The sequence below is a fragment of the Anolis carolinensis genome, unplaced genomic scaffold (assembly GCF_035594765.1).
Source record: "Anolis carolinensis isolate JA03-04 unplaced genomic scaffold, rAnoCar3.1.pri scaffold_7, whole genome shotgun sequence".
In the NCBI taxonomy this organism is placed as follows: Eukaryota; Metazoa; Chordata; class Lepidosauria; order Squamata; family Dactyloidae; genus Anolis; species Anolis carolinensis.
The window spans coordinates 14160729-14185728 of NW_026943818.1; the positions used below are offsets into that span (position 1 = coordinate 14160729).

Consider the following 25000-nt stretch of genomic DNA (forward strand, 5'->3'; position numbering starts at 1 on the left):
TTTCCCGTAAAGTTACAAATACTCTTATCTTGTTTCCCAAAAGTTACAATTCTCCATTCAAGGGGGTTCCCGGTGGCTTCAATTCACCAAATTTGGGTCGGTCGGTCTCCGGTCCGCTTTTGATAACACGAAAGCCACGTCCAATTTGCCGTGAAGCTGCGAATGCGCTTATATGCTTTTGCTTCCTTACGCTCCCAAAAGTTACAATTGAGGGAATCCCCAACTCTGTCGACAGGTTTGATTGACACCTGTGGCCAAACGTCATCGCCTGGTTGCTCCGTACAATGACTTGAATGCAACTGACCCCGAGTTGGGCCAAAGCTGAAGGACACGGCGCATTAAAGGGGATCCAGGTTCCGAATTTTCTCTTTGAGTTTCCGGTGGGCAAACGGATTCTCCTTTGTGCAAAAACACGACAGAAATGTTCCCTGTATAGAAGTGGGTTAGAATTTGCAAAATGCTCGAACAAGAAGCCTTGGTCGGACCCGAATCCTACGTTGGGTTTGATCCAACCTGGTTTCAAATGTGAATTCCCACGACCAGTGGGTTGCCTTTTGCATTGTGGTTGCGGCGCTCGATTTTCCGCAGCTTCCGGTTGGAGAAACCCAAAGGCGCTGTGGTGCTTTGGGTCCAAAAAATGCAAGAAAACAGGGTGAAAAAAATGCAATTTCTTCCGTTAACCAAGTGCCACCGACGTCGGGTCCGAGAGAGGAAAATCCCGCTCCTCGCTCTCCGTCTCCGTGTTGACATATCTTACGTGTTGTTCCGTGTATATAATTCCAACTGGGTGGACAGTATATTATTGTCACCTGAACAGGCAAGCGTCCCATTGACTGCAGAGTTTGGCATCGCAAAATATCACTTGTTAAAAGGCTGTGAAGAGACAAGTCCTGGGAGTTTTTGCAAACGGGGAGTCGAACGAGTCCGTTTTCATAGATTTGAGAAAACGCATTGGTTCTGAGCCACCGATATTGGAAACTCGGTTAGAAATATCCTTGGAAATATTCAAAATCTGGTTACTGGAAATAATAATATCACTATGATTTTCTTGTTCCTGGGTTGTCAATATCATTTCCTTAGAAATATTCGAAATCTGGTTATTGGAAATAATAATAATAGCACTATGATTTTTTGTTCCTGGGTTGTCAATGTCATTTCCTATCATAAAAACATAGGAAAAATTCAGAGACACCGATATTGGAAACTCGGTTAGAAATATCCTCGGAAATATTCGAAATCTGGTTACTGGAAATAATAATAATAATAATAATAATAATAATAATAATAATAATAATAATAATATGTATCACTATGATTTTTTGTTCCTGGGTTGTCAAATTCATTTCCTATCATACAAACATAGGAAAAATTCCGAGTCACCAATATTGGAAACTCGGTTAGAAATATTCTTGGAAATATTCGAAATCTGGTTACTGGAAATAATAATAATAATAATAATAATAATAATAATAATAATAATAATAATAATATTTATCACTATGATTTTTTTGTTCCTGGGTTGTCAATGTCATTTCCAATCATAAAAACATAGGAAAAATTCCGAGCCACCGATAATGGAAACTCGGTTAGAAATATCCTTGGAAATATTCGAAATCTGGTTACTGGAATCAGTATTTTGTCTGGTGTGAGTTGACAAAACCGCGGATACGGGGGCCGTCGGGCACTCGGGATTTTCTCCCTCCCGAACGAGGCAAAACGCTTGGGATCTTCAGCCTTAAACTAATGTTATTTCCACGCGTGTCTTTTTCGGGGTGGAAAAGTGTTTTGCCGGTTTTGCCTAATTAATGAAAAACTTGACGAGGAAGAAGACGCGAAACGGGAAATGACATTTCAAACCAGGAACAGAATTAATTTTTTTCCAATAATAGAAATAAGACATATATGGCCATGTTCCAGAAGCATTCTCTCCTGATGTTTCATCGGCGTGAGAGTTAAATTGAGACTCATTCGCCTCTCTGTCGGCGATCTAGCGCTCTGTTTAGTAGCACGAACAGAAGTCCACACTCCGCTGTCAGCCGAACCTCAACGTGTTTCACCCACATCGATGGCAGGCGTCCTTAGAAGACCTCACTACCCTTGAGGATGCCTGCCATAGATGTGGGTGAAACGTCAGGAGAGAGTGCTTCTGGAACATGTCCATACGGGTCAGAAAACTCGCAGCAACCCAGTGATTTTAAACCCAGTGATATTATTTCAAACGCAGGAAGAAAACCCCATATTTTACCCAGAAAAGTTTGCAAAAACTCTGTAGGACTTTCTCCCAAATCTCCTACTGAACTAAATCTCCCTCCCCACATCCTTTTTTTCTCGTACCATTTGTAAATAAGACAGAAAGATAAAAAAGACGCATATTGACAGTGTTTTAATGCCGAGTATTTTTCAACAACGGCTCCGCCGCTTCCATCCTTCCTCCTCCTCCTTTCATGCTTGAAGTGTCAAAAAAAATAAAGATTTTAAGGAAGAAAGAAGAAAGAAAGAAAGAGAAATAAATTAAGCCAAATTATATTTTAACATATAATAATGTGTCAAGCACTTTTTAAGAAAACAGTATTTGTTTGCGTGTGTGTGTGTGTGTGTGTGTTTCGGCACTGGATTCTTTTACTTGGTGACCCATCGAGATGGCGTTTTGTCTGGTTTTCATAAATCGATCAACCGAAATATGTAAAGACGTCCTTGTTGTGGTTTTTTTTGGGATCCGTTTGTTTTGTTGTTTTGTTTTTCTGGCAACAGAAATTCTACCAAATAAAAGTGCTTCCATTTGAAAGCTTTGATTTACTCACATGTTTTCGAACTGCTAGGTTGGCAGAAGCTGGAGCTAACGGCGGGTGCTCACTCCGCTCCTGGGATTTGAACCTGGGACCTTTCGGTCTGCAAGTTCAGCAACTCATTGCTTTAACACACTTCATAACATAACATACAACATAACATTACTGTGTATTGAACTACTTTTTCTGTCAAATTTGTTGTATAACATAATTTGTAAAATTTGTAATTTGATGTTTAATAGTCTTTTCCTTAATCCCTCTTTATTATCCAAGATATTCGCTTATCCAAGCTTCTGCTGGATAAGTGAGACTCTACTGTATTCTGAATATTACGCTTACCTTCAGAGTGGGCTTTGGGTCTTGGTTCTTGAGACAAAAGCAAGGTAGTAATAATAATGAAAATAATAATAAAGAACCCGTTGGCTTACTTAAATATAATAACAATAATAATAATCATATCACTCTCGTGGCTTGAGGCCGGGTACAATATAATATTAATAATAATAATAATAATGCTCTCTCTTGTGGCTTGAGGCAGAGTACAATATAATAATAATAATAATAATAATAATAATAATAATATTGCTCTCTCTTGTGGCTTAAGGCAGAGTACAATATAATAATAATAACAATAATAATAATAATAATATCACTCTTGTGGCTTGAGGCGGGGTACAATATAATAATAATAATATTGCTCTCGTGGCTTGAGGCAGAGTACAATATAATAATAATAATAATAATAATAATAATGCTCTGTCTTGTGGCTTAAGGCAGAGTACAATATAATAATAATAACAATAACAATAATATCACATTCGTGGCTTGAGGCGGGGTACAATATAATAATAATATCATTCTCTTGTGGCTTGAGGTGGGGTACAATATAATAATAACAACCTCACAACCTCTGAGGATGCCTATCATAGATGTGGGCGAAACATCAGGAGAATACTTCTGGAACATGGCCAAACAGCCCAGGAAACCCACAACAACCCAATAATAATAATAATAATATCCAAACCATTGGGAGTTTGAGCTACACAAAGGCCTAAATTTGAGAAAAGGTTTAGAAGAGTACACTCCGGGATGCATATCTCACTAGAGAATTTTATATAGATAGATAGATAGATAGATAGATAGATATGTATGTACTGTTTGTTTGTAGGACTGAGTAAACAACAAATCCACTGGGCCAAATGACACCAAATTTGGCCACAATACACCAACACATCCAAGGCATGACTTCCACTCAAATAATAATAATAATAATAATAATAATAATAATAATAATAATAATAATAATAATAATAATAATAATAATAATAACGTACACAAAAAAACAGGATGACTATAAATTCCTCCAAACCCAAGAATAAGTAACAGGGCTGCCCTGGCCGACAAAAGATTCCCATAAGCCACAGCAACACTTGGCCGGGCACAGCTAGTCTATATATATATCTATATATATAAAAGAGTAATGGCATCAGGGCAGTGGACAAAACAACAAAAGTACAGGCCCCAACCTCAAAATTTGACAACACAACCCATCATCCACGGCACTAGGTTGATACAACAAAAAGAAAAGAAAAATAAAGTCCTAATTACAGGGAGAGGAATAATAGTTTTTATCCAATTGCTGCCAGTTAGAATGCTAAGCTCCGCCCACTTGGTCTCCTAGCACCCAACTCAGCCCAGGGGACAGGCAGACTTAGGCCTCACTTGGGCCTCTTCCACAGTTTATCAGATTTTAACTGGATTAGATGGCAGTGTAGACTCAAGGCCCTTCCACACAGCTATATAACCCATTTAGAATCTTATATTATCTGCTTTGCACTGGATTATCTCGAGTCCACACTAATAAAAAATAAAATAAATACAAATAATACACTAAAAATAATTAAAAACACTAGAAAAATTAATACAATACAACACTATAATAACAGAAAATAACTAAAAATAATACAAGAAAATAATAAAATATAATAATATAAAAAAATATAAAATATAATAAAAAAGCTATAGTAATTTATTACCAGTATTCTACTATACTAATATAATATTGTATGTAAATTTAATTTGTAAGTCCCCTTCGGGGTGAGAAGGGCGGCATATAAATGTAGCAAATAAATAATAAATAAGCTACAATAAAATTAATTAAAAAATACAGATAGCGTCAAATAAAAATCCCACAACAATTTTTAACCAATACCACTGCCACTTTGCCACAGCAACGCGTGGCTGGGCACAGCTAGTAATGTATTAAAAACCACAAACAAATTTAGGCATGATCCTAAATTTCCTTTGACCAGAAGCTGGCACTCTCCAATTAACCCTTGCTGGTTAATTTTGCTCAATGGGAAGGACAAAACAGGCCAGGGTTTGTTCGGAATGCAAGCGTGGTTTTTATTTGGCTCGGCGTCTGGTTTTGGAAACACAAGAGACGGAAACATCGAGGGGTGTGTGTTTGGATTGTCTTTAGTGACCCCTTGGTTGCCTTTGAAAGCGAGAGGGTTTGCGGTCACATCCCTGGACGATACAGGCGTGTTTCGAGGAGTGAAGCATGAACACGGGAGGATCCTAAACAGCATTGTCCTTGATTTCGGATCAATATCCTCTCTGAACCAAATATTTTCTATTATTAATAATCAATGACCTTTTTTCTCGCGCCATTCAGGACAAGGACTGACCCTTAGGGTGGCCAATGGGAACCGAGAAAGGCTCGGTTTATTAAAAAATAAATATACATGGGGGTCAATAAATAAAGGGCGATTTGCAAGGGTTGGGAAGCCGATCCATACGTCGTGATTTCCCGTTCTCGCCGTCCTAAGTGTTTGCAGAGCCGTTCGAGCCCAGCGAAAACCCAGCGAGAGGCGGCCTTTCTTCGCCTGCGAATGAACGAACCTCGGAGCAAAAACCGTACGGGGTCCTGGGGTCGCGGACACGGTGTCGTTGCAAAGTTACTCACGGTGCGCAGGGATGGCAGCGGCAGCGGGGAATGAGTTCCAAAATATAGAAAAAGTGCTTTGTTTCTTTCGTCCCGAAGGAGAAGCCGGGGCCCAGCCCAACCTGGAAACGACAGGGAAGAGATAAAGTAAATATAATAATAATAATAATAATAGTATTACCACTCTCTCTTTGTGGCTTGAGACAGGGTACAATATAATAATAATAATAATAATACCACCACTCTCTCTTTGTGGCTTGAGACAAGGTACACAATAATAATAATAATAATAATAATAATAATAATAATAATAATACTGTTCTTTGTGGCTTGAGACAAGGTACACAATAATAATAATAATAATAATAATAATAATAATACTGTTCTTTGTGGCTTGAGACAGGGTACAATATAATAATAATAATACCACCACTCTCTCTTTGTGGCTTGAGACAAGGTACACAATAATAATAATAATAATAATACTGTTCTTTGTGGCTTGAGACAGGGTATAATATAATAATACCGTTCTCTTTGTGGCTTGAGGTGAGGTACAATATAATACTACTACTACTAATAATAATAATATTACTGCTCTCTTTGTGGCTTGAGGTGAGGTACAATATAATAATAATAATAATACCGCTTTCTCTTTGTGGATTGAGACAGGGTACAATATAATATTGTTCTTTCTTTGTGGCTTGAGGTGAGGTACAATATAATAATAATAATAATAATAATAATAATACCGTTCTCTCTTTGTGGCTTGAGGTGAGGTACAATATAATAATAATAATAATAATACCGTTCTCTCTTTGTGGCTTGAGGTGAGGTACAATATAATAATAATAATAATAATAATGCCAGTCTCTCTTTGTGGCTTGAGACAGGGTACAATATAATAATAATAATAATAATAATAATGCCAGTCTCTCTTTGTGGCTTGAGACAGGGTACAATATAACAATAATAATAATAATAATAATAATAATAATAATAATAATAATAATAATAATGTTCTTTGTGGCTTGAGGCGGGGTACAATATAATAATAATAATAATAACTAACATTCTTTCTTTGTGACTTAAGGTGGGGTCCAATATAATAATAATAATAATAATAATAATAATAATAATAATAATACTGCTCTTTCGTGGCTTGAGGTGAGGTACAAAATAATAATAATAATAATAATAATAATAATAATACTGTTCTTACTTTGTGGCTTGAGGTGGGGTCCAATATAATAATAATAATAATAATAATAATACTGCTCTCTCTTTGTGGCTTGAGGTGAGGTACAAAATAATAATACCGTTCTTACTTTGTGGCTTGAGGTGGGGTCCAATATAATAATAATAATAATAATAATAATAATAATAATAATAATAATAATACTGCTCTCTCTTTGTGGCTTGAGGTGAGGTACAAAATAATAATACCTTTCTTACTTTGTGGCTTGAGGTGGGGTCCAATATAATAATAATAATAACAACAACAATTCCCCCCCCCCCTCCTGAGCCAGATCAGAGCGTTGTGAAGGCAACGTGGCCACGGCATGACCCGTGGTGTGCCGGCCTACCTTCTCCTTGTCCCTCAGGCCGCCCGGGTCTCGGCCTCGATCTTCTGCTCCCCGTGGAGGGTCTCCACTTCTTGCACTTGGGCCACGTTTTGCCGGATGGCGATCTCGGGCCCCCCGCCGTAGAGCGTGCTGAGGTAGATCCACGTCTCCTCGGAGATCTGGCCGTAATCGGCTCCTGGCGGGTCAAGGGAGGGGACGGCGGGTCAGCCCTGCTCCAGAGCGGTCAGTGGTCAGCGAGGCCCACGTCCCCTCTGGCCTTGGGACCGGACCGAGGGCCTTACCTGGCTTCACCTGGACGTGGCCGCTTCCTTTGGCCACGGCGATCTTGCTGTTGTCGATGGGCCCGGGAGGCTCTGCTGGAAAATGAAAAGGCGCCTTTTGATTGTTTGTTTTTGTATACATTTTTTGTAGTATATGAGAAAAACAACAACAACATACCCTCCCCTCTCTCTCTCTCTTCATGAAGCCAAGCAGAAAAGGAATCAAAACCACACAACACAGTCAACTAAGCAGACAAGAGCCCAGAGTTACAATACTAGAATGAGGTAAGACAAACTCCCTAAAGTGTCACTTCTTTTACTTAAAGTAGTTAGAACTTCTTTCTTTGCTACTTTTAAACCGCAGTCACCCTGTGATATACGATCACAGATTCTCTGTTCCTTACCAGGACACAGACTACATTAAATAAGTCACCAAACTTATTTTAAACTGACTCAAAATGAACAACTGAGTCCCTTGATCCCCTCAGCCTAGGATCAATCTTCCCTGTGCCTCATCAGAGCACAGACTGGATCCCTTTTTAAAAAAAATTCTGCACTTTTCAACAAAACGGCAGTTGGCTCTGCCTACTTTTCCATGGCAATCAGCCTCTGAGTGCTAAGATGCAATAACTGTAATACTTGCCCTTTTAAAACACAAACACGCAATTAAACATAACATCTGTACACCAAAAATTCATACTTCATTGCACATACGAATGCACAACACAAGTAAATATCCAATGATTACCGTTGTCTTTGCCTTTGACGAAAGCCTCCCACTCGCGGAACCACTGCATGCTGATGCAATAGATGACCCCGGGGGACTCCTCCGCTTGGAAGGCCTTGTTGAGCTGAGGGGAGAAGAGCAGAGAGGAGAAGGGGGTCGGGGTCAAGTGGTCAATCAGCAAAGCAGGCCTCTTTAACCCGTGGCCCCCAGACTTTCGCTCCCAGAATTCCTGGCCACTGGATAAATTGACAATAAGGGAGTTTGGAAGGCCAAACCCGAATGCGAGGAATGAGAGCAGACATTGTGGATGATCTGCCTTTGTGACAGCGCAAGTGGTGCCATCTATATGTCGAACTGTAAGCTTTCTATCAGATGGACGTGAGAGAGAGACTTGGCTCTAAAAGCCCTTGATTAAGTTACCTCTCAGCACCAATTCTGAGGTTCTTACCCTTGAGACTTATGCTTCATGTTCAGACCAACCTGAACGACGTTGAGTAGTCTCAAGCGCCTTCAAATCAGTCCTTTGTCACCAGAGGAAGACTGTGTCTTCAAACATAGGCCATTTGGACTGAGGCTGAGGATTGCTCCGGCATTCACAGCCATTGAGAAAGAGGGACCTGGAAAAGCTTCTCAGCTTCAAAGCTCCTTGGACTTAACCAAAGACTGTAATGTATATTTCCCTTTACCCCTCTGAAACTTCCAGCTTATTGCCTTAAAGGGACAACCTTTTGAAGCAATAAAACCAGTTTAGAGTTATCTACAGTGTTTTGGTCCTTGGGAGTTCCAGTTTCCCTAAAGGAGGGCAAGAAGCAATCCCCTCGGGAAAGATGTCACGTCCATGCCTCTTTCGCTAAGAATTATAGCCCCAGGCGCGACAGCACAGCCTTGATGTTCTGGGTTGAAGACGTCCTCCTTCCTCGCATTCCTATGACTCCAACGGAGATGCCATTTTCAATTGCAATTCCCCATTTGATCGGCGTTTGCAGACACTGCCAACAAAGCTCAGGACTGATCTTTAGAATTGTGCGGTTTAGATCCAGACACAGATTGCTTCTCACATGGACAATCATACGTTGCGTGTTCTAGAGTTGGCAAACCAGACTATGTCTATATGTGCACAGACCTTGATAAAGGTGTCAATCTCCATCTTCCTCCGCTTGGCCAAGGCTTCGATCTCTACTTGGCACACCGAACAGACGTACAAGTGGTTCACGGCTGGACCGCCTCTGAATCTAGGCAACAAATAGGAAATTTTACATTGGGAGCCGCAGTGTCCATCTGAAAGGACACTTCACCCCAAATTTACACCCTTTAATAATTGCAATATTATGAATAATATTACATGTAATATAAATACACAATTATAATAGTGTATTATTCTTCTTGTTGTATTACATTATAATATTATATGTATATACAATATATTGTAATATTAATTAATCTATATATATAAAAGAGTGATGGTATCACGGCGACCCACAAAACAACAAAGCTACAGGCCCCCAACCTCGAAATTTGACAACACAACCCCTCATCCACGCCTCTAGGTTGATACAACAAAAAGAAAAGAAAAATAAAGTCCTAATTATAGGGAGAGGAATAATTGCTTTTATCCAATTGCTGCCAGTTAGAAGGCTAAGCTCCTCCAACTTGGTCTCCTAGCAACCCAATAAAAATAATAAAAAAACACTAAAAATAATTAAAAACACTACAAAATTAATACAATAAAATACTATAATAACAGAAAATAACTAAAAATAATACAAGAAAATAATAACATGTAATAAATAAAAAGATAACTTACAATAAAAATAATTTAAAAATACAAATAAGGTCAAATAATAATTACACAACAATTTTTAACCAATACCACCACCACTTTGCCACAGCAACGCATGGCCGGGCACAGCTAGTATAGTATAATATGAGTATTATATATTATTATATTGTTAAATTGATACAGGAGACATTGTGGAAAGATAAGAAGAAGAAGACAATTATTTGTATCCCGCCACCATCTCCCTTGGAGGGGACTCGGGGCGGCTCACAAAAATATCAGATATAAAACAATAACAATGTACAATACATCAGTAAACAATAATATGCACCAATTATAATATTTATTATTATTATTTCTGGCGATGATGACGATTATTTATTTATTTATTTATTTCCTACATTTATATTCCGCCCTTCTCGCCCCGAAGGGGACTCAGAGCGGCTTATAAATTAAATTTACATACAATATTATATTATTAGCAGAACACCATACGGGCAATAAAATTACTATATTGTACTATACCAATATATTGTAATATTCTAATATATATATTGTAAGATGTCTTCCTGGCCCCGCCTTCTTCATTCTGGTCCAGAATGGCAGTTAGAGACATATAGGAGACATATAGGACAGCTGAGACCTTTCTCTGAAGCCTACCTGTTGTAGAGATACTCCCAGACGTTCTGGGGAAGGATCACAACCAGGTCGTCGATATAGTGGTACTTGTTTGGCGGGATTCCTGTTAAGTCAAGGAAGGAAGAAAGGGTTAATATCTATCCCGGGTTTGGACCTCTTCTTGCTGTCTACAAGTGGAGTGTTGTTCTCCTTCCGCTCACCCCCATGAGAGCAGAGGAAGGTGTGGTTGGTGATGGGGCCCGGCTCGGCGAAGGTGTTGAACTTGTTGAGCCATTCCCGGGAGATGTAGAACTGGAGCAGGCCGGGCTCCTTCATGGTGGCCAAGGAGACCACCTTCTGCCGCTCCCGGACGGCCTCCTCGCTGCTCTTCCTGGGGAAACAAGAGCAGAAACAACAATAATAATACAGTACAAGAAAACCGCACTACAAACTAGCGCTGACAGCTGGCACAACAAAGCCTTGCATGGGCAGTATATTATAAAATCATAACCTATTTTGATGTTTAACAGGCTTTTTCTTTATCTCTCCTTATTCAACGTATTCACTTATCCAACGTTCTGCTGGCCCGTTTACGTTGGATAAGTGAGACTCTACTGTAATAGCAACAATAATAGAGAAAAAATAATAAATGTAATAATACCAATAATAATAGAGGAAAATAATAAAAGTAATAATACCAATAATAATAGAGAAAATTAATAAATTTAATAATAATAAATAGAATAAAATAATAAATGTAATAATAGAGAAAAATAATAAATGTACCCTATATTCTCGAGTATAAGCTGACCCAAATATAAGCCAACCAGGACCCTCATCCGAGATAAGCCGAGGGGGGCTGTTTCAGTCTTTAAAAAAGGGCTGAAAAACTAGGCTTATACTCGAGTATATACAGTAATTAAATACGTGAAGAATCAAATCCGCAAATGTGGATAAAACAGCGTTGCTTTCCGGCACGGAAGCAGCCCGTAATTCCGGGAGCGGAGCCTGACCTGTAGAACAAGACGTAGGCCTCGGCGTTCTGGACGACCGTCTCGTGCACTTCGGTGACGTACTGGTCATCGAACTCGTACCACTGGCCGTTGATGACGTTCTGGCAGTAGGCAATGTAATGTCCGCCTGCAAGAAAGGGATCGGTCGGTGGGTTGCCGGGAGGCCTAATTCTACCCAACGACAAGTCTCCAGGATTCCCATTAATAAACTAAACGCCCCAAAACAAACAATGCCTTTCTCAAATAATAATTTTATTATTAATAAAAATTACAATTTTATTATTAATAAAAATAACAATTATTAATAAGAATATCAATTAATAAAAATATCTATTTTATTAATAAAAATATCTATTTTATTAATAAAATATCTATTTTATTAATAAAAATATTTTATTGATAAAGTAATTTTATTTTAATAAAATAATAATTTTATTAATAAAAATAACAATTTTATTATTAATAAAAATATCAATTTATTATTATAAAATAATTTTATTAATAAAATAATTTTTATTAATAAAAATAACAATTTTATTATTAATAAAAATAACAATTTATTATTGATAAAATAATAATTTTATTAATAAAATAATTTTGTTATTAATAAAATTACAATTTTATTAATAAACATAACAATTTTATTAATAACATAACAATTTTGTTAATCACATAATAATTTTATTGTTAATAAAATAGACTTATTATTAGTAAACATAACAATTTTATTATTAATAAAAATAACAATTTTATTAATAAATTAATAAAATTGCAATTTTATTATCAGTAAGAATAAGAATTTTATTAATAAAAAGAATTTTATTATAATCACATAATTTTATTATTAATAAAAATGACTTTTATTATGAATAAAAATGATAATTTTATTTTTAATAATAATTTTATTATTCATAACAAATCATACTTTTATTTCTTACCCGCCTCCCCTTATGGTTCGAGACAGATCACAACACAGTGAAAAATACGACAAAACTTCTACAAACATACGCATTAAAATGCATTTCCGTCCGAGATACGTCTCAAAGCTAGGAGACCAAGCCCACTCGGTCTCCTAGCGACCCACTCAGCCCAGGGGCCAGGCAGAGTTAGGCCTCACTTAGGCCTCTTCCACACTGGCTATAAGATACAGAAGGGGTCAGTCGGGAGAGGGACTCACTGCCGGCCGTGCCGTGGTGGCAGATGACCGAGAGGAGGTCGTAGGTGGTGACCTGGGAGGCGCTCTCCTTGGCCAGGAACGGCCGGAGGTCCAGCCCTTCCAGCGGGAAGGAGACGTGGCTGCTGATCTTGAACGAGTACATCACCTCGTGCCGGAAGCGCTTCAGGTGGATGCACAGGATCTGAGAGAGAAGCAAAGGCACCTGGAGAACCTCAAAGCCTAACCTTGGGTTGGACTTCAACTCCCACAATGCCTCACAGACGTTCTGCAAGAAGCTCACCTCCTCCAGGGTGAACTCAACCACCTAAACTGGGCTCTCCAGGCCAATGGAGACTCCACCATGGACATCAGAAGAGCTGCGAGGCCAAGAGCAAGCCAGGAGAGTCAAGACCAAGATCCACCAGAGGAAAGGTCTTCTTGCCAGACATCAAGGGAACCACTGAGCAAGGAGTCTACCGGATACCAATAAAATCTGTTGGAATCTACCAGGGTGTCTAGGTGCTTTTTCCTTTGGAAGACTGACCCACAGCACAACTGGGAGAAGAGAACCCGACAATTTGTACTGAATGCCAGAACCTTCTCTTTGGCCCACATATATAGGGGCTCTCACATACCAGAGGGTCTTTGAGGTTTTATGGCTGGCATCTGTTCCTTGTCAGCCGACCAGAGATGTCAAGGATTGGAGATCATGACACTTTGTGGACCAAAAGCACAAGCAAAGCACCCCTGACAGATAGCCTCCCAGACTCAATGTTAATTATTATTATTACAGTAGAGTCTCACTTATCCAACGTTCTGGATTATCCAATGCATTTTTGTAGTCAATGTTTTCAATATATCGTGATATTTTGGTGCTAAATTCATAAATACAGTAATTACTACATATCATTACTGCATATTGAACTACTTTTTCTGCCAAATTTGTTGTCTAACATGATATACAGTAGAGTCTCACTTATCCAACATAAACGGGCCGGTAGGATGTTGGATAAGCGAATATGTTGGATAATAAGGAGGGATTAAGGAAAAGCCTATTCAACATCAAATTAGGTTATGATTTTACAAATTAAGCACCAAAACATCATGTTAGACAACAAATTTGACAGAAAAAGCAGTTCAATACACAGTAATGTTATGTAGTAATTACTGTATTTACGAATTTAGCACCAAAATATCACGATATATTGAAAACATTGACTACAAAAATGCGTTGGATAATCCAGAACGTTGGATAAGCGAGTGTTGGATAAGTGAGACTCTACTGTAACTGTATTTAATAAATCAAAAACTATTTACTACCCTTATTTCCATGTACAACCTTCTCTTTGGCCCACAAATATAGGGGCTCTCGCATACCAGAGGGTCTTTGAGGTTTTATGGCTGGCATCTGTTCCTTGTCAGCCGACCAGAGATGTCAAGGATTGGAGATCATGACACTTTGTGGACCAAAAGCACAAGCAAAGCACCCCTGACAGATAGCCTCCCAGCCTCAATGTTAATTATTATTATTATTAGATTTTGTATTTGTTGAGCATCAGAGGTGGAGGATATCACACATGTACTGTTCAGCTGTGAATTGTATAAGAAAGAGAGAGACCAAGGCCTCGGGCCATACATTATTCACAAAACGCACTGGGACCCACATATTGAAACTTCATTTTTGTTGGCCAGCCAGAATCCTAAAATAACGTCAGCCTTTGTGCCGTGGGGGCCGGATAAATGGCTTCATAGAATCCTAGAATAGTAGAGTTGGAAGAGACCACATGGGCCATCTAGTCCAACCCCCCGCTAAGAAGCAGGAAATCGCATTCAAAGCACCCCCGACAGATGGCCATCCAGCCTCTGCTTAAAAGCCTCCAAAGAAGGAGAGTCTGATGCAAAGAGTTCCACTGGTGAACAGCCCTTCTCACCGTGAGGAAGTTCTTCCTGATGTTCAGGTGGAATCTCCTTCCTTTCCTGTATTTTGAAGCCCTTGTTCCCTTGCGTCCTAGTCTGCAGGGCAGCAGAAAACAAGCTCCCTCCCTCTTCCCTAGGACTTCCCTTCACGTATTTGTACATGGCTCTCATGTCTCCTCTCAGCCTTCTCTTCTGCAGGCTAAACATGCCCAGCTCTTTAAGCCGCTCCTCATAGGGCTTGTTCTCCAGACCCTGAATCATTTTAGTCGCCCTCCTCTGGACGCTTTCCAGCTTGTCAACATCTCCCTTCAACTGCGGTGCCCAGAATTGGACACAGTGTGATTCCAGGTGTGGTCTGACCAAGGCAGAATAGAATAAGGGGGAGCAGGACTTCCCTGGATCTAGACGCTATTCCCCTCTTGATGCAGGACAGAATCCCATTGGCTTTTTTAGCTGCCGCATCACATTCCTGGCTCATGTTCCCCTTCCTCCCCACGAGGACTCCAAGGTCTTTTTCGCACACACTGCTGTCAAGCCAGGCATCGTCCCCCATTCTGTATCTTTGATTTCCATTTTTTCTGCCGAAGTGAAGTATCTTGCATTTGTCCCTGTTGAACTTCATTGTGTTAGTTTCGGCCAATCATCTCTCTAGTCTGTCAAGATCGTTTTGAATTCTGCTCCTGTCTTCTGGAGTGTTGGCTCTCCCTCCCAGTTTTGTGTTGTCTGCAAACTTGATGATCGTGCCTTCTAACTCTTCAATGGGCCGCATGTGGCCCCCGGGCCGTAGTTTGGGGACCCCTGCTCTAGACTGTTAGGAAGGGTGGGAGTTGAAGTCCAAAACACCCGGAGGGGCCAAGTTTGCCCGTGTCGACTCAAAACCCTTCTAGATGTTGGCAAAAAACACCTTACCTCAGGGAGCCGGAGAACTTTGCAATATTTGACCCCATTTCTCAACCTACGGAGAGAGAGAAAACAAAGGAGACACACTTGGGCCACGTCTGTTTTTAAAACTTGGAAGAAGTGGATCTATGATATTCCCCTTCCCAATAATAATAATAATAATAATAATAATAAAATAATTTAAAACTTGGAAGAAGTGGATCTATGATATTCCCCTTCCCAATAATAATAATAATAATAATAATAATAATAATAATAATAATAAAATAATTTAAAACTTGGAAGAAGTGGATCTATGATATTCCCCTTCCCAATAATAATAATAATAATAATAAAATAATTTAAAACTTGGAAGAAGTGGATCTATGATATTCCCCTTCCCAATAATAATAATAATAATAATAATAATAATAATAATAAAATAATTTAAAACTTGGAAGAAGTGGGTCTATGATATTCCCCTTCCCAATAATAATAATAATAATAATAATAATAAAAAATAATTTAAAACTTGGAAGAAGTGGATCTATGATATTCCCCTTCCCAATAATAATAATAATAATAATAATAATAATAATAATAATAATAATTTAAAACTTGGAAGAAGTGGATCTATGATATTCCCCTTCCCAATAATAATAATAATAATAATAATAATAATAAAATAATTTAAAACTTGGAAGAAGTGGATCTATGATATTCCCCTTCCCAATAATAATAATAATAATAATAATAATAATAAAATAATTTAAAACTTGGAAGAAGTGGATCTATGATATTCCCCTTCTCAATAATAATAATAATAATAATAATAATAATAATAATAGAATAATTTAAAACTTGGAAGAAGTGGATCTATGATATTCCCCTTCCCAATAATAATAATAATAATAATAATAATAATAAAATAATTTAAAACTTGGAAGAAGTGGATCTATGATATTCCCCTTCCCAATAATAATAATAATAATAATAATAATAATAATAAAATAATAATTTAAAACTTGGAAGAAGTGGATCTATGATATTCCCCTTCCCAATAATAATAATAAAATTTTTAACTGTTTTAATCGTTTTAGTTTATTGTATATCAGTGTAACGACATCAATTGCCACTTGTAAGCCACCCTGAGTCCCCTCGGGTGAGAAGGGCGGGGTATAAATAATTGAAATAAATAAATAATAATAATAATAATAATAATAGCAATAATAACAATAATAATTATTATTATTTTATTTTTGTACCCCAGCTCCATCTTCCCAAAAGGGGCAGCTAATATGGGCAGCTAATATTATAATATTTATTATAATAATTATAATAATAATATTTTTGTACCCTGTCGCCATCTCCCCAAAGGTACTCGGGGCGGCTAACATGGGAGAAGTGGATCTATGATATTCCCCTTTCCAATAATAATAACAATAATAACAATAATTATTATTATTATTTTATTTTTGTACCCCGTCTCCATCTCCCCAAAAGGACTCGGGGCAGCTAACATGGGGCCAAGCCCAGATAATTGCAATAAAACAGAATAAAATACATACTTAATACATTTCATCAGAAGATACTAAAATACATCAAAACAAAAAAAGGAATTATAAACAATAACATAGTTTCCAACACCTTAAACCTATTAGATTGGGTATTTATCAATACTATATGCTCTCCATTTATTTTGGGGGTTCATTTATTTTGGGGACCATTTGGAGGTGCGATTTTTTTTGCAAGACTTACTTTTTACATCGTTCGCAGCTGTACATGTTGTCGCCTGGAGAGGAAAAGAGAAAGACAATTTATGTATTTATTTTTATTTATTACAGTATTTATATCCCGCCCTTCTCACCCAACAGGGGACTCAGGGCGGCTTACAAAAAAAACACATATTTAAAAATTATACAGTGCAATATAAATCAGTTAAAAAAATTCTTATTAACTTACATCAGTATTCATAAAACACATTATAAAATTGAGCAGAGGCGCCTCAAGGGAAGGAGAAACTACATACAATTTTTTAATTGTAATTTTCAAAGTGAAGTTTTGAACAAGATAGGTTCTGTTGGTTTATTTGGGGTACAAAAATAAAATAATAATTATAATTATTGCTATTATTATTATTATTATTGGAAAGGGGAATATCATAGATCCACTTCTCCCATATTAGCCTTCAACAACACAATAATAATAATAATAATAATAATAATAATAATAATAATAACAACAACAACAACAACAACAACAACAACAACAACAACAACAGCCCGGAAAACATACAACAACCCTGTGATCCCGGCCATGAAAGCCTTCAACAACACATTAATAATAATAATACAGTAGAGTCTCACTTCTCCAAGCCTCGCTTATCCAAGTTTCTGGATTATCCAAGCCATTTTTGTAATCATTGTTTTCAATATACAGTAGAGTCTCACTTATCCAAGCCTCGCTTATCCAAGTTTCTGGATTATCCAAGCCATTTTTGTAATCAATGTTTTCAATATACAGTAGAGTCTCACTTATCCAAGCCTCGCTTATCCAAGTTTCTGGATTATCCAAGCCATTTTTGTAATCAATGTTTTCAATATACAGTAGAGTCTCACTTATCCAAGCCTCGCTTATCCAAGTTTCTGGATTATCCAAGCCATTTTTGTAATCATTGTTTTCAATATACAGTAGAGTCTCACTTATCCAAGCCTCGCTTATCCAAGTTTCTGGATTATCCAAGCCATTTTTGTAATCATTGTTTTCAATATACAGTAGAGTCTCACTTATCCAAGCCTCGCTTATCCAAGTTTCTGGATTATCCAAGCCATTTTTGTAATCAATGTTTTCAATATATCGTGATATTTTGGTGCTAAATTCGTAAATACAGTAATTACGACATAACATTACTGCGCATTGAACTACTTTTTCTGTCAAATTAGTTGTAAAACATGAAGTTTTGGTGCTTAATTTGTAAAATCATAACCTAATTTGATGTTTAATAGGCTTTTCCTTAATCCCTCCTTATTATCCAAGATATTCACTTATCCAACATTCTGCCGGCCCGTTTAGCTTGGATAAGTGAGACTCTACTGTAATAATAATAATAACAACAACAACAACCTCACAACCTCTGAGGATGCCTGCCATAGATGTGGGCGAAACATCAGGAGAGAATGCTTCTGGAACATGGCCACACAGCCCGAAAGACATACAACAACCCTGTGATCCCGGCCATGAAAACCTTCGACAACACAATAATAATAACAACAATAATAATAATAATATAATAACAACAGCTCGGAAAACATACAACAACCTTGTGATCCCAGCCATGAAAGCCTTCAACAACACAATAATAATAATAATAATAATAATAATAATAATAATAATAATAATAATATAATAACAGCCCGGAAAACATACAACAACCCTGTGATCCCGGCCATGACAGCCTTCAACAACACAATAATAATAATAATAATAATAATAATAATAATAATAATGAAATCAGCATATCTATCTTGTTTGCTGTGTCATAATAATAATAATAATAATAATAATAATAATAATAATAATAATAACAACAACAACCTCACAACCTCTGAGGATGCCTGCCATAGATGTGGGCGAAACGTCAGGAGAGAATACTTCTGGTACATGGCCACACAGCCCGAAAGACATACAACAACCCTGTGATCCCGGCCATGACAGCCTTCAACAACACAATAATAATAATAATAATAATAATAATAATAATAATGAAATCCAGCATATCTATCTTGTTTGCTGTGTCATAATAATAATAATAATAATAATAATAATAACAACAACCTCACAACCTCTGAGGATGCCTGCCATAGATGTGGGCGAAACATCAGGAGAGAATGCTTCTGGAACATGGCCACACAGCCCAAAAGACATACAACAACCCTGTGATCCCGGCCATGAAAGCCTTCGACAACACAATAATAATAACAACAATAATAATAATAATAATATAATAACAACAGCTCGGAAAACATACAACAACCTTGTGATCCCAGCCATGAAAGCCTTCAACAACACAATAATAATAATAATAATAATAATAATAATATAATAACAGCCCGGAAAACATACAACAACCCTGTGATCCTGGCCATGACAGCCTTCAACAACACAATAATAATAATAATAATAATAATAATAATAATAATAATAATAATAATAATAATGAAATCCAGCATATCTATCTTGTCAGGAGAGAATACTTCTGGAACATGGCCACACAGCCCGAAAGACATACAACAACCCTGTGATCCCTGTGAACAACCCTGTAATTATTATAATAATAATAATAATAATAATGAAATCCAGCATATCTATCTTGTTTGCTGTGTCATAATCATAATAATAATAATAATAATAATAATAATAACAACAACAACAACAACCTCACAACCTCTGAGGATGCCTGGCATAGAAGTGGGCGAAACGTCAGGAGAGAATACTTCTGGAACATGGCCACACAGCCCAAAAGACATACAACAACCCTGTGATCCCGGCCATGAAAGCCTTTGGCAACACATATAAAACACAACTTGCAACTTATCTTGTCTCCCCCTAAAACTAGACCCCGTTTCCCGGCCACTGCACCTTTGAGCTCGTCGGCAGCAAAGAAGGCGGCGAGGCAGTCCTCCAAGGTGACCACCGGACCCCAAAACCAGCTGGGGATGCAGGACACCACAAATCTGTCGGGAGGGAGGGAGAAATCGGTACCCGTCTCGGGGCTGATGCACTCCAGATCCCAATGTCCCCGGCCTCCCAAGCGGGCCCCGAAGCCGGCTCCTACCTGCGTATGTATTCCACGATGAAGGCGATCCAGCCCTGCGAGGCGGCGTAGTTGTCCCCCGCGCAGGAGCCCGTCTTGGCCGGGACGTTTTGGTAGATGGCCGAGTGCAGCTTGGCCAGGTCCTCCTTGCCCGGGATGGGCAGAGACAGGTCCTGGAAGGTCTCCACCGTGGTAGAGACCTGCGGGAAGAGGGAGAAAAGAAGATCTATCCAACAGGGCTGTGTTGTCATCATCGTTAGAAATCGTCATAAATCGTTAGAAATGCTATGAAGAAACAGGCAGGAAAGGGGGGAGGAAGATGTACGACTCAAAACACTCGCCCATAACTTTCGTTAAGCAGGGTATAAATCGGGGGTCCCCAAACTTTTAAAACTAGCGGCCAGTTCACAATCCTCAGACCGTTGGAGGGCTGGACTATAGTTGGCCAGGTGGCCACTGAGCAATAATAATAATAATAATAATAATAATAATAATACCAACCCCTTTCTGCCTTTGTGTCATGATCTCCAATCCTTGACATCTCTGGTCGGCTGACAAGGAACAGATGCCAGCCATAAAACCTCAATGACTCTCTGGTATGTGAGAGCCCCTATATATGTGGGCCAAAGAGAAGGTTCTGGCATTCAGTACAAATTGTCCAGTTCTCAGGGACTTGGTCTCCTGTTTTTAACACTGTATCCTGCTTGTTGATCTTAATGATTGTTTTTATTGATGTTGATGTTTTTTACTGGGATAATTGTTTTATTGCTTTGTTACTATTATTTGTTTGTTTTATCAGGCCAGGCCCCATGTAAGCCGCCCCGAGTCCCTTCGGGGAGATGGGGCAGGGTATAAAAATAAAGTTATTATTATATTATTATTATTCTCTTCTCCCAGTTGTGCTGTGGGTCAGTCTTCCAAAGGAAAAAGCACCTAGACACGCTGGTAGATTCCAACAGATTTTATTGTACCGAATGCCGGAACCTTCTCTTTGGCCCACATATATAGGGGCTCTCACATACCAGAGGGTCATTGAGGTTTTATGGCTGGCTCGTTTTATGGCTGGCATCTGTTCCTTGTCAGCCGACCAGAGATGTCAAGGATTGGAGATCATGACACTTTGTGGACCAAAAGCACAAGCAAAGCACCCCTGACAGATGGCCTCCCAGCCTCAATGTTAATTATTATTATTATTATTATTATTATTATTAGATTTTGTATTTGTTGAGCATCAGAGGTGGAGGATATCACACATGTACTGTTCAGCTGTGAATTGTATAAGAAAGAGAGAGACCAATGCCTCGGGCCATACATTATTCACAAAACGCACTGGGACCCACATATTAAAACTTCATTTTTGTTGGCCAGCCAGAATCCTAAAATAACGTCAGCCTTTGTGCCGTGGGGGCCGGATAAATGGCTTCAATGGGCCGCATGTGGCCCCCGGGCTGTAGTTTGGGGACTCCTGGTATAAATAAATATACAGTTGAGTCTCACTTATCCAAGACTCACTCATTTTTTTACTTATTATTTTAATAATAATAATAATAATACACACAGTCCTAAACACTTGGGAAATGTTCGACTTGTGATTTTGTGATACAAAATCCACCATATAGATCTCGTTTGCTATGTCAACTCTTTGTATCAATAATAATAATAATAATAATTCCCGGGGGTAATTCCCACCCCGTCCCGCCCCGTCCCGCCCCCCCCCCCCCCCCGGAAGTGTGCCCCTCCTCACTGGGTCCGCAGAGGTAAGGAAACGCACTCGGTCACAGGTGAGGCACTGCACCAGGCTCAGGATGGAGCCGTCGAAGATGTCGGAGATGACGCTGCGGTAGCGGAGCTCCTTCCGCTTCTTGCCGGACGCCAGCATCTGGGCTGAGAACGGAGACCGGAGGAGAATGAGGAAGGAAGGGCATTGGGATGGGACAGGATATTCTCAGCTTGTGTCCCATGGTGTTCTCCCCAAGCCTCACCCTTCTTCAGCACATAGGAGGGTCCCAACCGCACGGGGCTGGAGCGCGGGGGGCTGCTGGAGAGCTTGGCGTGGACGTCGTGGTGGTGGACGGGGCTGCAGGGCCGGGAGGAGCAGCGGGAATAGGCCTCGTTGTCCGGCTCTGGGGGGGAAACAAAGCAAGCCGCTCTAGACAAGCCAGGACAAAAAGCCGAACTCAAAACGTACAGACAAAGAACCACAAACAGGTGGCCACCCAGACTTCGTATAATAATAATAATAATAATAACAACAACAACAATCCTGGCAGAATATGTAAAGCAAAGTTAAGAACCTGCTTTGATTGAAGTCAAAAATCAGAAACTCCTCAAAGCACAGCAGACAAAAAACCTGAACAAGAAAACCGCACTACAAACTAGAGCAGAATCAGTACAAGAAAACCGCACTACAAACTAGAGCTGACAGCTGGCACAACAAAACATTGCATGGAAAGTTAATAAAGTTAATGGAAAGTTTATAATAATAATAATAATAATAATAATAATAATAATAATAATAACAACAACAATCCTGGCAGAATATGTAAAGCAAAGTTAAGAACCTGCTTTGATTGAAGTCAAAAATCAGAAACTCCTCAAAGCACAGCAGACAAAAAACCTGAACAAGAAAACCGCACTACAAACTAGAGCAGAATCAGTACAAGAAAACCGCACTACAAACTAGAGCTGACAGCTGGCACAACAAAACATGGCATGGAAAGTTCCTTGACAAAATTGAAGGAAAAGCTGATAAGGAGAAGACCTGGCTCTGGCTCACGAATGGGACCCTGAAGAAGGAGACAGAAGGCCTGATCCTTGCAGCCCAGGAGCAAGACATCAAGACAAAGGCAATTAATAATAATAATAATAATAATAATAATAATAATAATAATAATAGAAGACGTGGCTCTGGCTCACGAATGGGACCCTGAAGAAGGAGACAGAAGGCCTGATCCTTGCAGCCCAGGAGCAAGACATCAGGACAAAGGCAATTAATAATAATAATAATAATAATAATAATAATAATAGAAGACGTGGCTCTGGCTCACGAATGGGACCCTGAAGAAGGAGACACAAGGCCTGATCCTTGCAGCCCAGGAGCAAGACATCAGGACAAAGGCCATTAATAATAATAATAATAATAATAATAATAGAAGACCTGGCTCTGGCTCACGAATGGGACCCTGAAGAAGGAGACAGAAGGCCTGATCCTTGCAGCCCAGGAGCAAGACATCAGGACAAAGGCAATTAATAATAATAATAATAATAATAATAATAATAATAATAATAGAAGACGTGGCTCTGGCTCACGAATGGGACCCTGAAGAAGGAGACAGAAGGCCTGATCCTTGCAGCCCAGGAGCAAGACATCAAGACAAAGGCAATTAATAATAATAATAATAATAATAATAATAATAATAATAATAATAGAAGACGTGGCTCTGGCTCACGAATGGGACCCTGAAGAAGGAGACAGAAGGCCTGATCCTTGCAGCCCAGGAGCAAGACATCAGGACAAAGGCAATTAATAATAATAATAATAATAATAATAATAGAAGACCTGGCTCTGGCTCACGAATGGGACCCTGAAGAAGGAGACAGAAGGCCTGATCCTTGCAGCCCAGGAGCAAGCCATCAGAACAAATGCAATTCAGGCCAAGATCGAAAAATCAGCTCATCAATCAGCTGACCCAAAAGGCAGACTGTGCAAGGAAACCGACGAAACCATGGATCATATCCTCAGCTGCTGTAAGAAAATCGCACAGACAGACTACAAACAGAGGCACAACTCTGTGGCCCAAATGATCCATTGGAACTTATGCCTCAAGTCCCACCTCCCAGCAGCAAAGAACTGGTGGGATCACAAACCTGCAAAAGTCTTGGAAAATGAGCACGCAAAGATACTGTGGGACTTCCAAATCCAGACAGACCAAGTTCTGGAACACAACACACCAGACATCACAGTTGTGGAAAAGAACAAGGTTTGGATCATTGATGTTGCCATCCCAGGTGACAGTCGCATTGACGAAAAACAACAGGAAAAACTCAGCCGCTCTCAGGACCTCAAGACTGAACTTCAATGACCCTGGTAGAAACCAGTGCAGGTGGTCCCGGTGGTGATGGGCACACTGGGTGCCGTGCCAAAAGATCTCAGCTGGCATTTGGAAATGACAGACATTGACAAAATCACGATCTGCCAACTGCAAAAGGCCACCCTGCTGGGATCTGCACGCGTCATCCGAAAATACATCACACAGTCCTAGACACTTGGGAAGTATTCGACTTGTGATTTTGTGATACGAAATCCAGCATGTCTATCTTGTTTGCTGTGTCATAATAAAATAATAATAATACTGTAATAATATTACAGGCTGTGGCGCAGGCTGGTGAGCAGCCAGCCAGCTGCAACCAGCTGCAACAAATTACTCTGACCAGAAGGTCATGAGTTCGAGGCCCGCTCGGAGCCTATGTTTGTCTTGTCTTTGTTCTATGTTTAAGGCATTGAATGTTTGCCTATATGTGTAA

The 25000-nt window shown here is 39.0% G+C and overlaps 2 protein-coding genes across 7 annotated transcripts in view; one reads left to right on the plus strand and one right to left on the minus strand.

Moving 5' to 3' along the window:
- fnbp1 (formin binding protein 1) overlaps window positions 1–2785 on the plus strand; it is a 74790-nt gene extending 72005 nt beyond the window's left edge. For all 3 annotated transcript variants that reach the window (XR_010000051.1, XM_062958922.1, XM_062958924.1), the window contains one exon: window positions 1–2785. This exon is cut by the window's left edge. The gene's annotated coding sequence lies outside the window, so the exon portion shown is untranslated.
- A 2382-nt stretch (window positions 2786–5167) lies between these two features.
- Window positions 5168–25000, minus strand: part of usp20 (ubiquitin specific peptidase 20) — a 46965-nt gene continuing 27132 nt past the window's right edge. Inside the window, exons 11-25 of one of the 4 annotated variants that reach the window (XM_062958912.1) lie at window positions 22459–22599; window positions 22221–22360; window positions 20498–20676; window positions 20302–20396; window positions 17422–17455; window positions 15694–15739; window positions 12889–13069; window positions 11712–11838; window positions 10920–11089; window positions 10741–10822; window positions 9427–9535; window positions 8325–8427; window positions 7598–7669; window positions 7317–7491; window positions 5168–5855 (exon numbers count right to left, since the gene is read on the minus strand). In XM_062958912.1, the coding sequence (XP_062814982.1) occupies window positions 7331–7491; window positions 7598–7669; window positions 8325–8427; window positions 9427–9535; window positions 10741–10822; window positions 10920–11089; window positions 11712–11838; window positions 12889–13069; window positions 15694–15739; window positions 17422–17455; window positions 20302–20396; window positions 20498–20676; window positions 22221–22360; window positions 22459–22599 (1640 nt within the window). In that variant the 3' untranslated portion in view covers window positions 5168–5855; window positions 7317–7330. Of the gene's footprint in view, window positions 5856–7316; window positions 7492–7597; window positions 7673–8324; window positions 8428–9426; window positions 9536–10740; window positions 10823–10919; window positions 11090–11711; window positions 11839–12888; window positions 13070–15693; window positions 15740–17421; window positions 17456–20301; window positions 20397–20497; window positions 20677–22220; window positions 22361–22458; window positions 22600–25000 lie in introns of all 4 variants that reach the window. The other 3 variants (XM_062958914.1, XM_062958911.1, XM_062958913.1) reach the window with 3 other exon arrangements.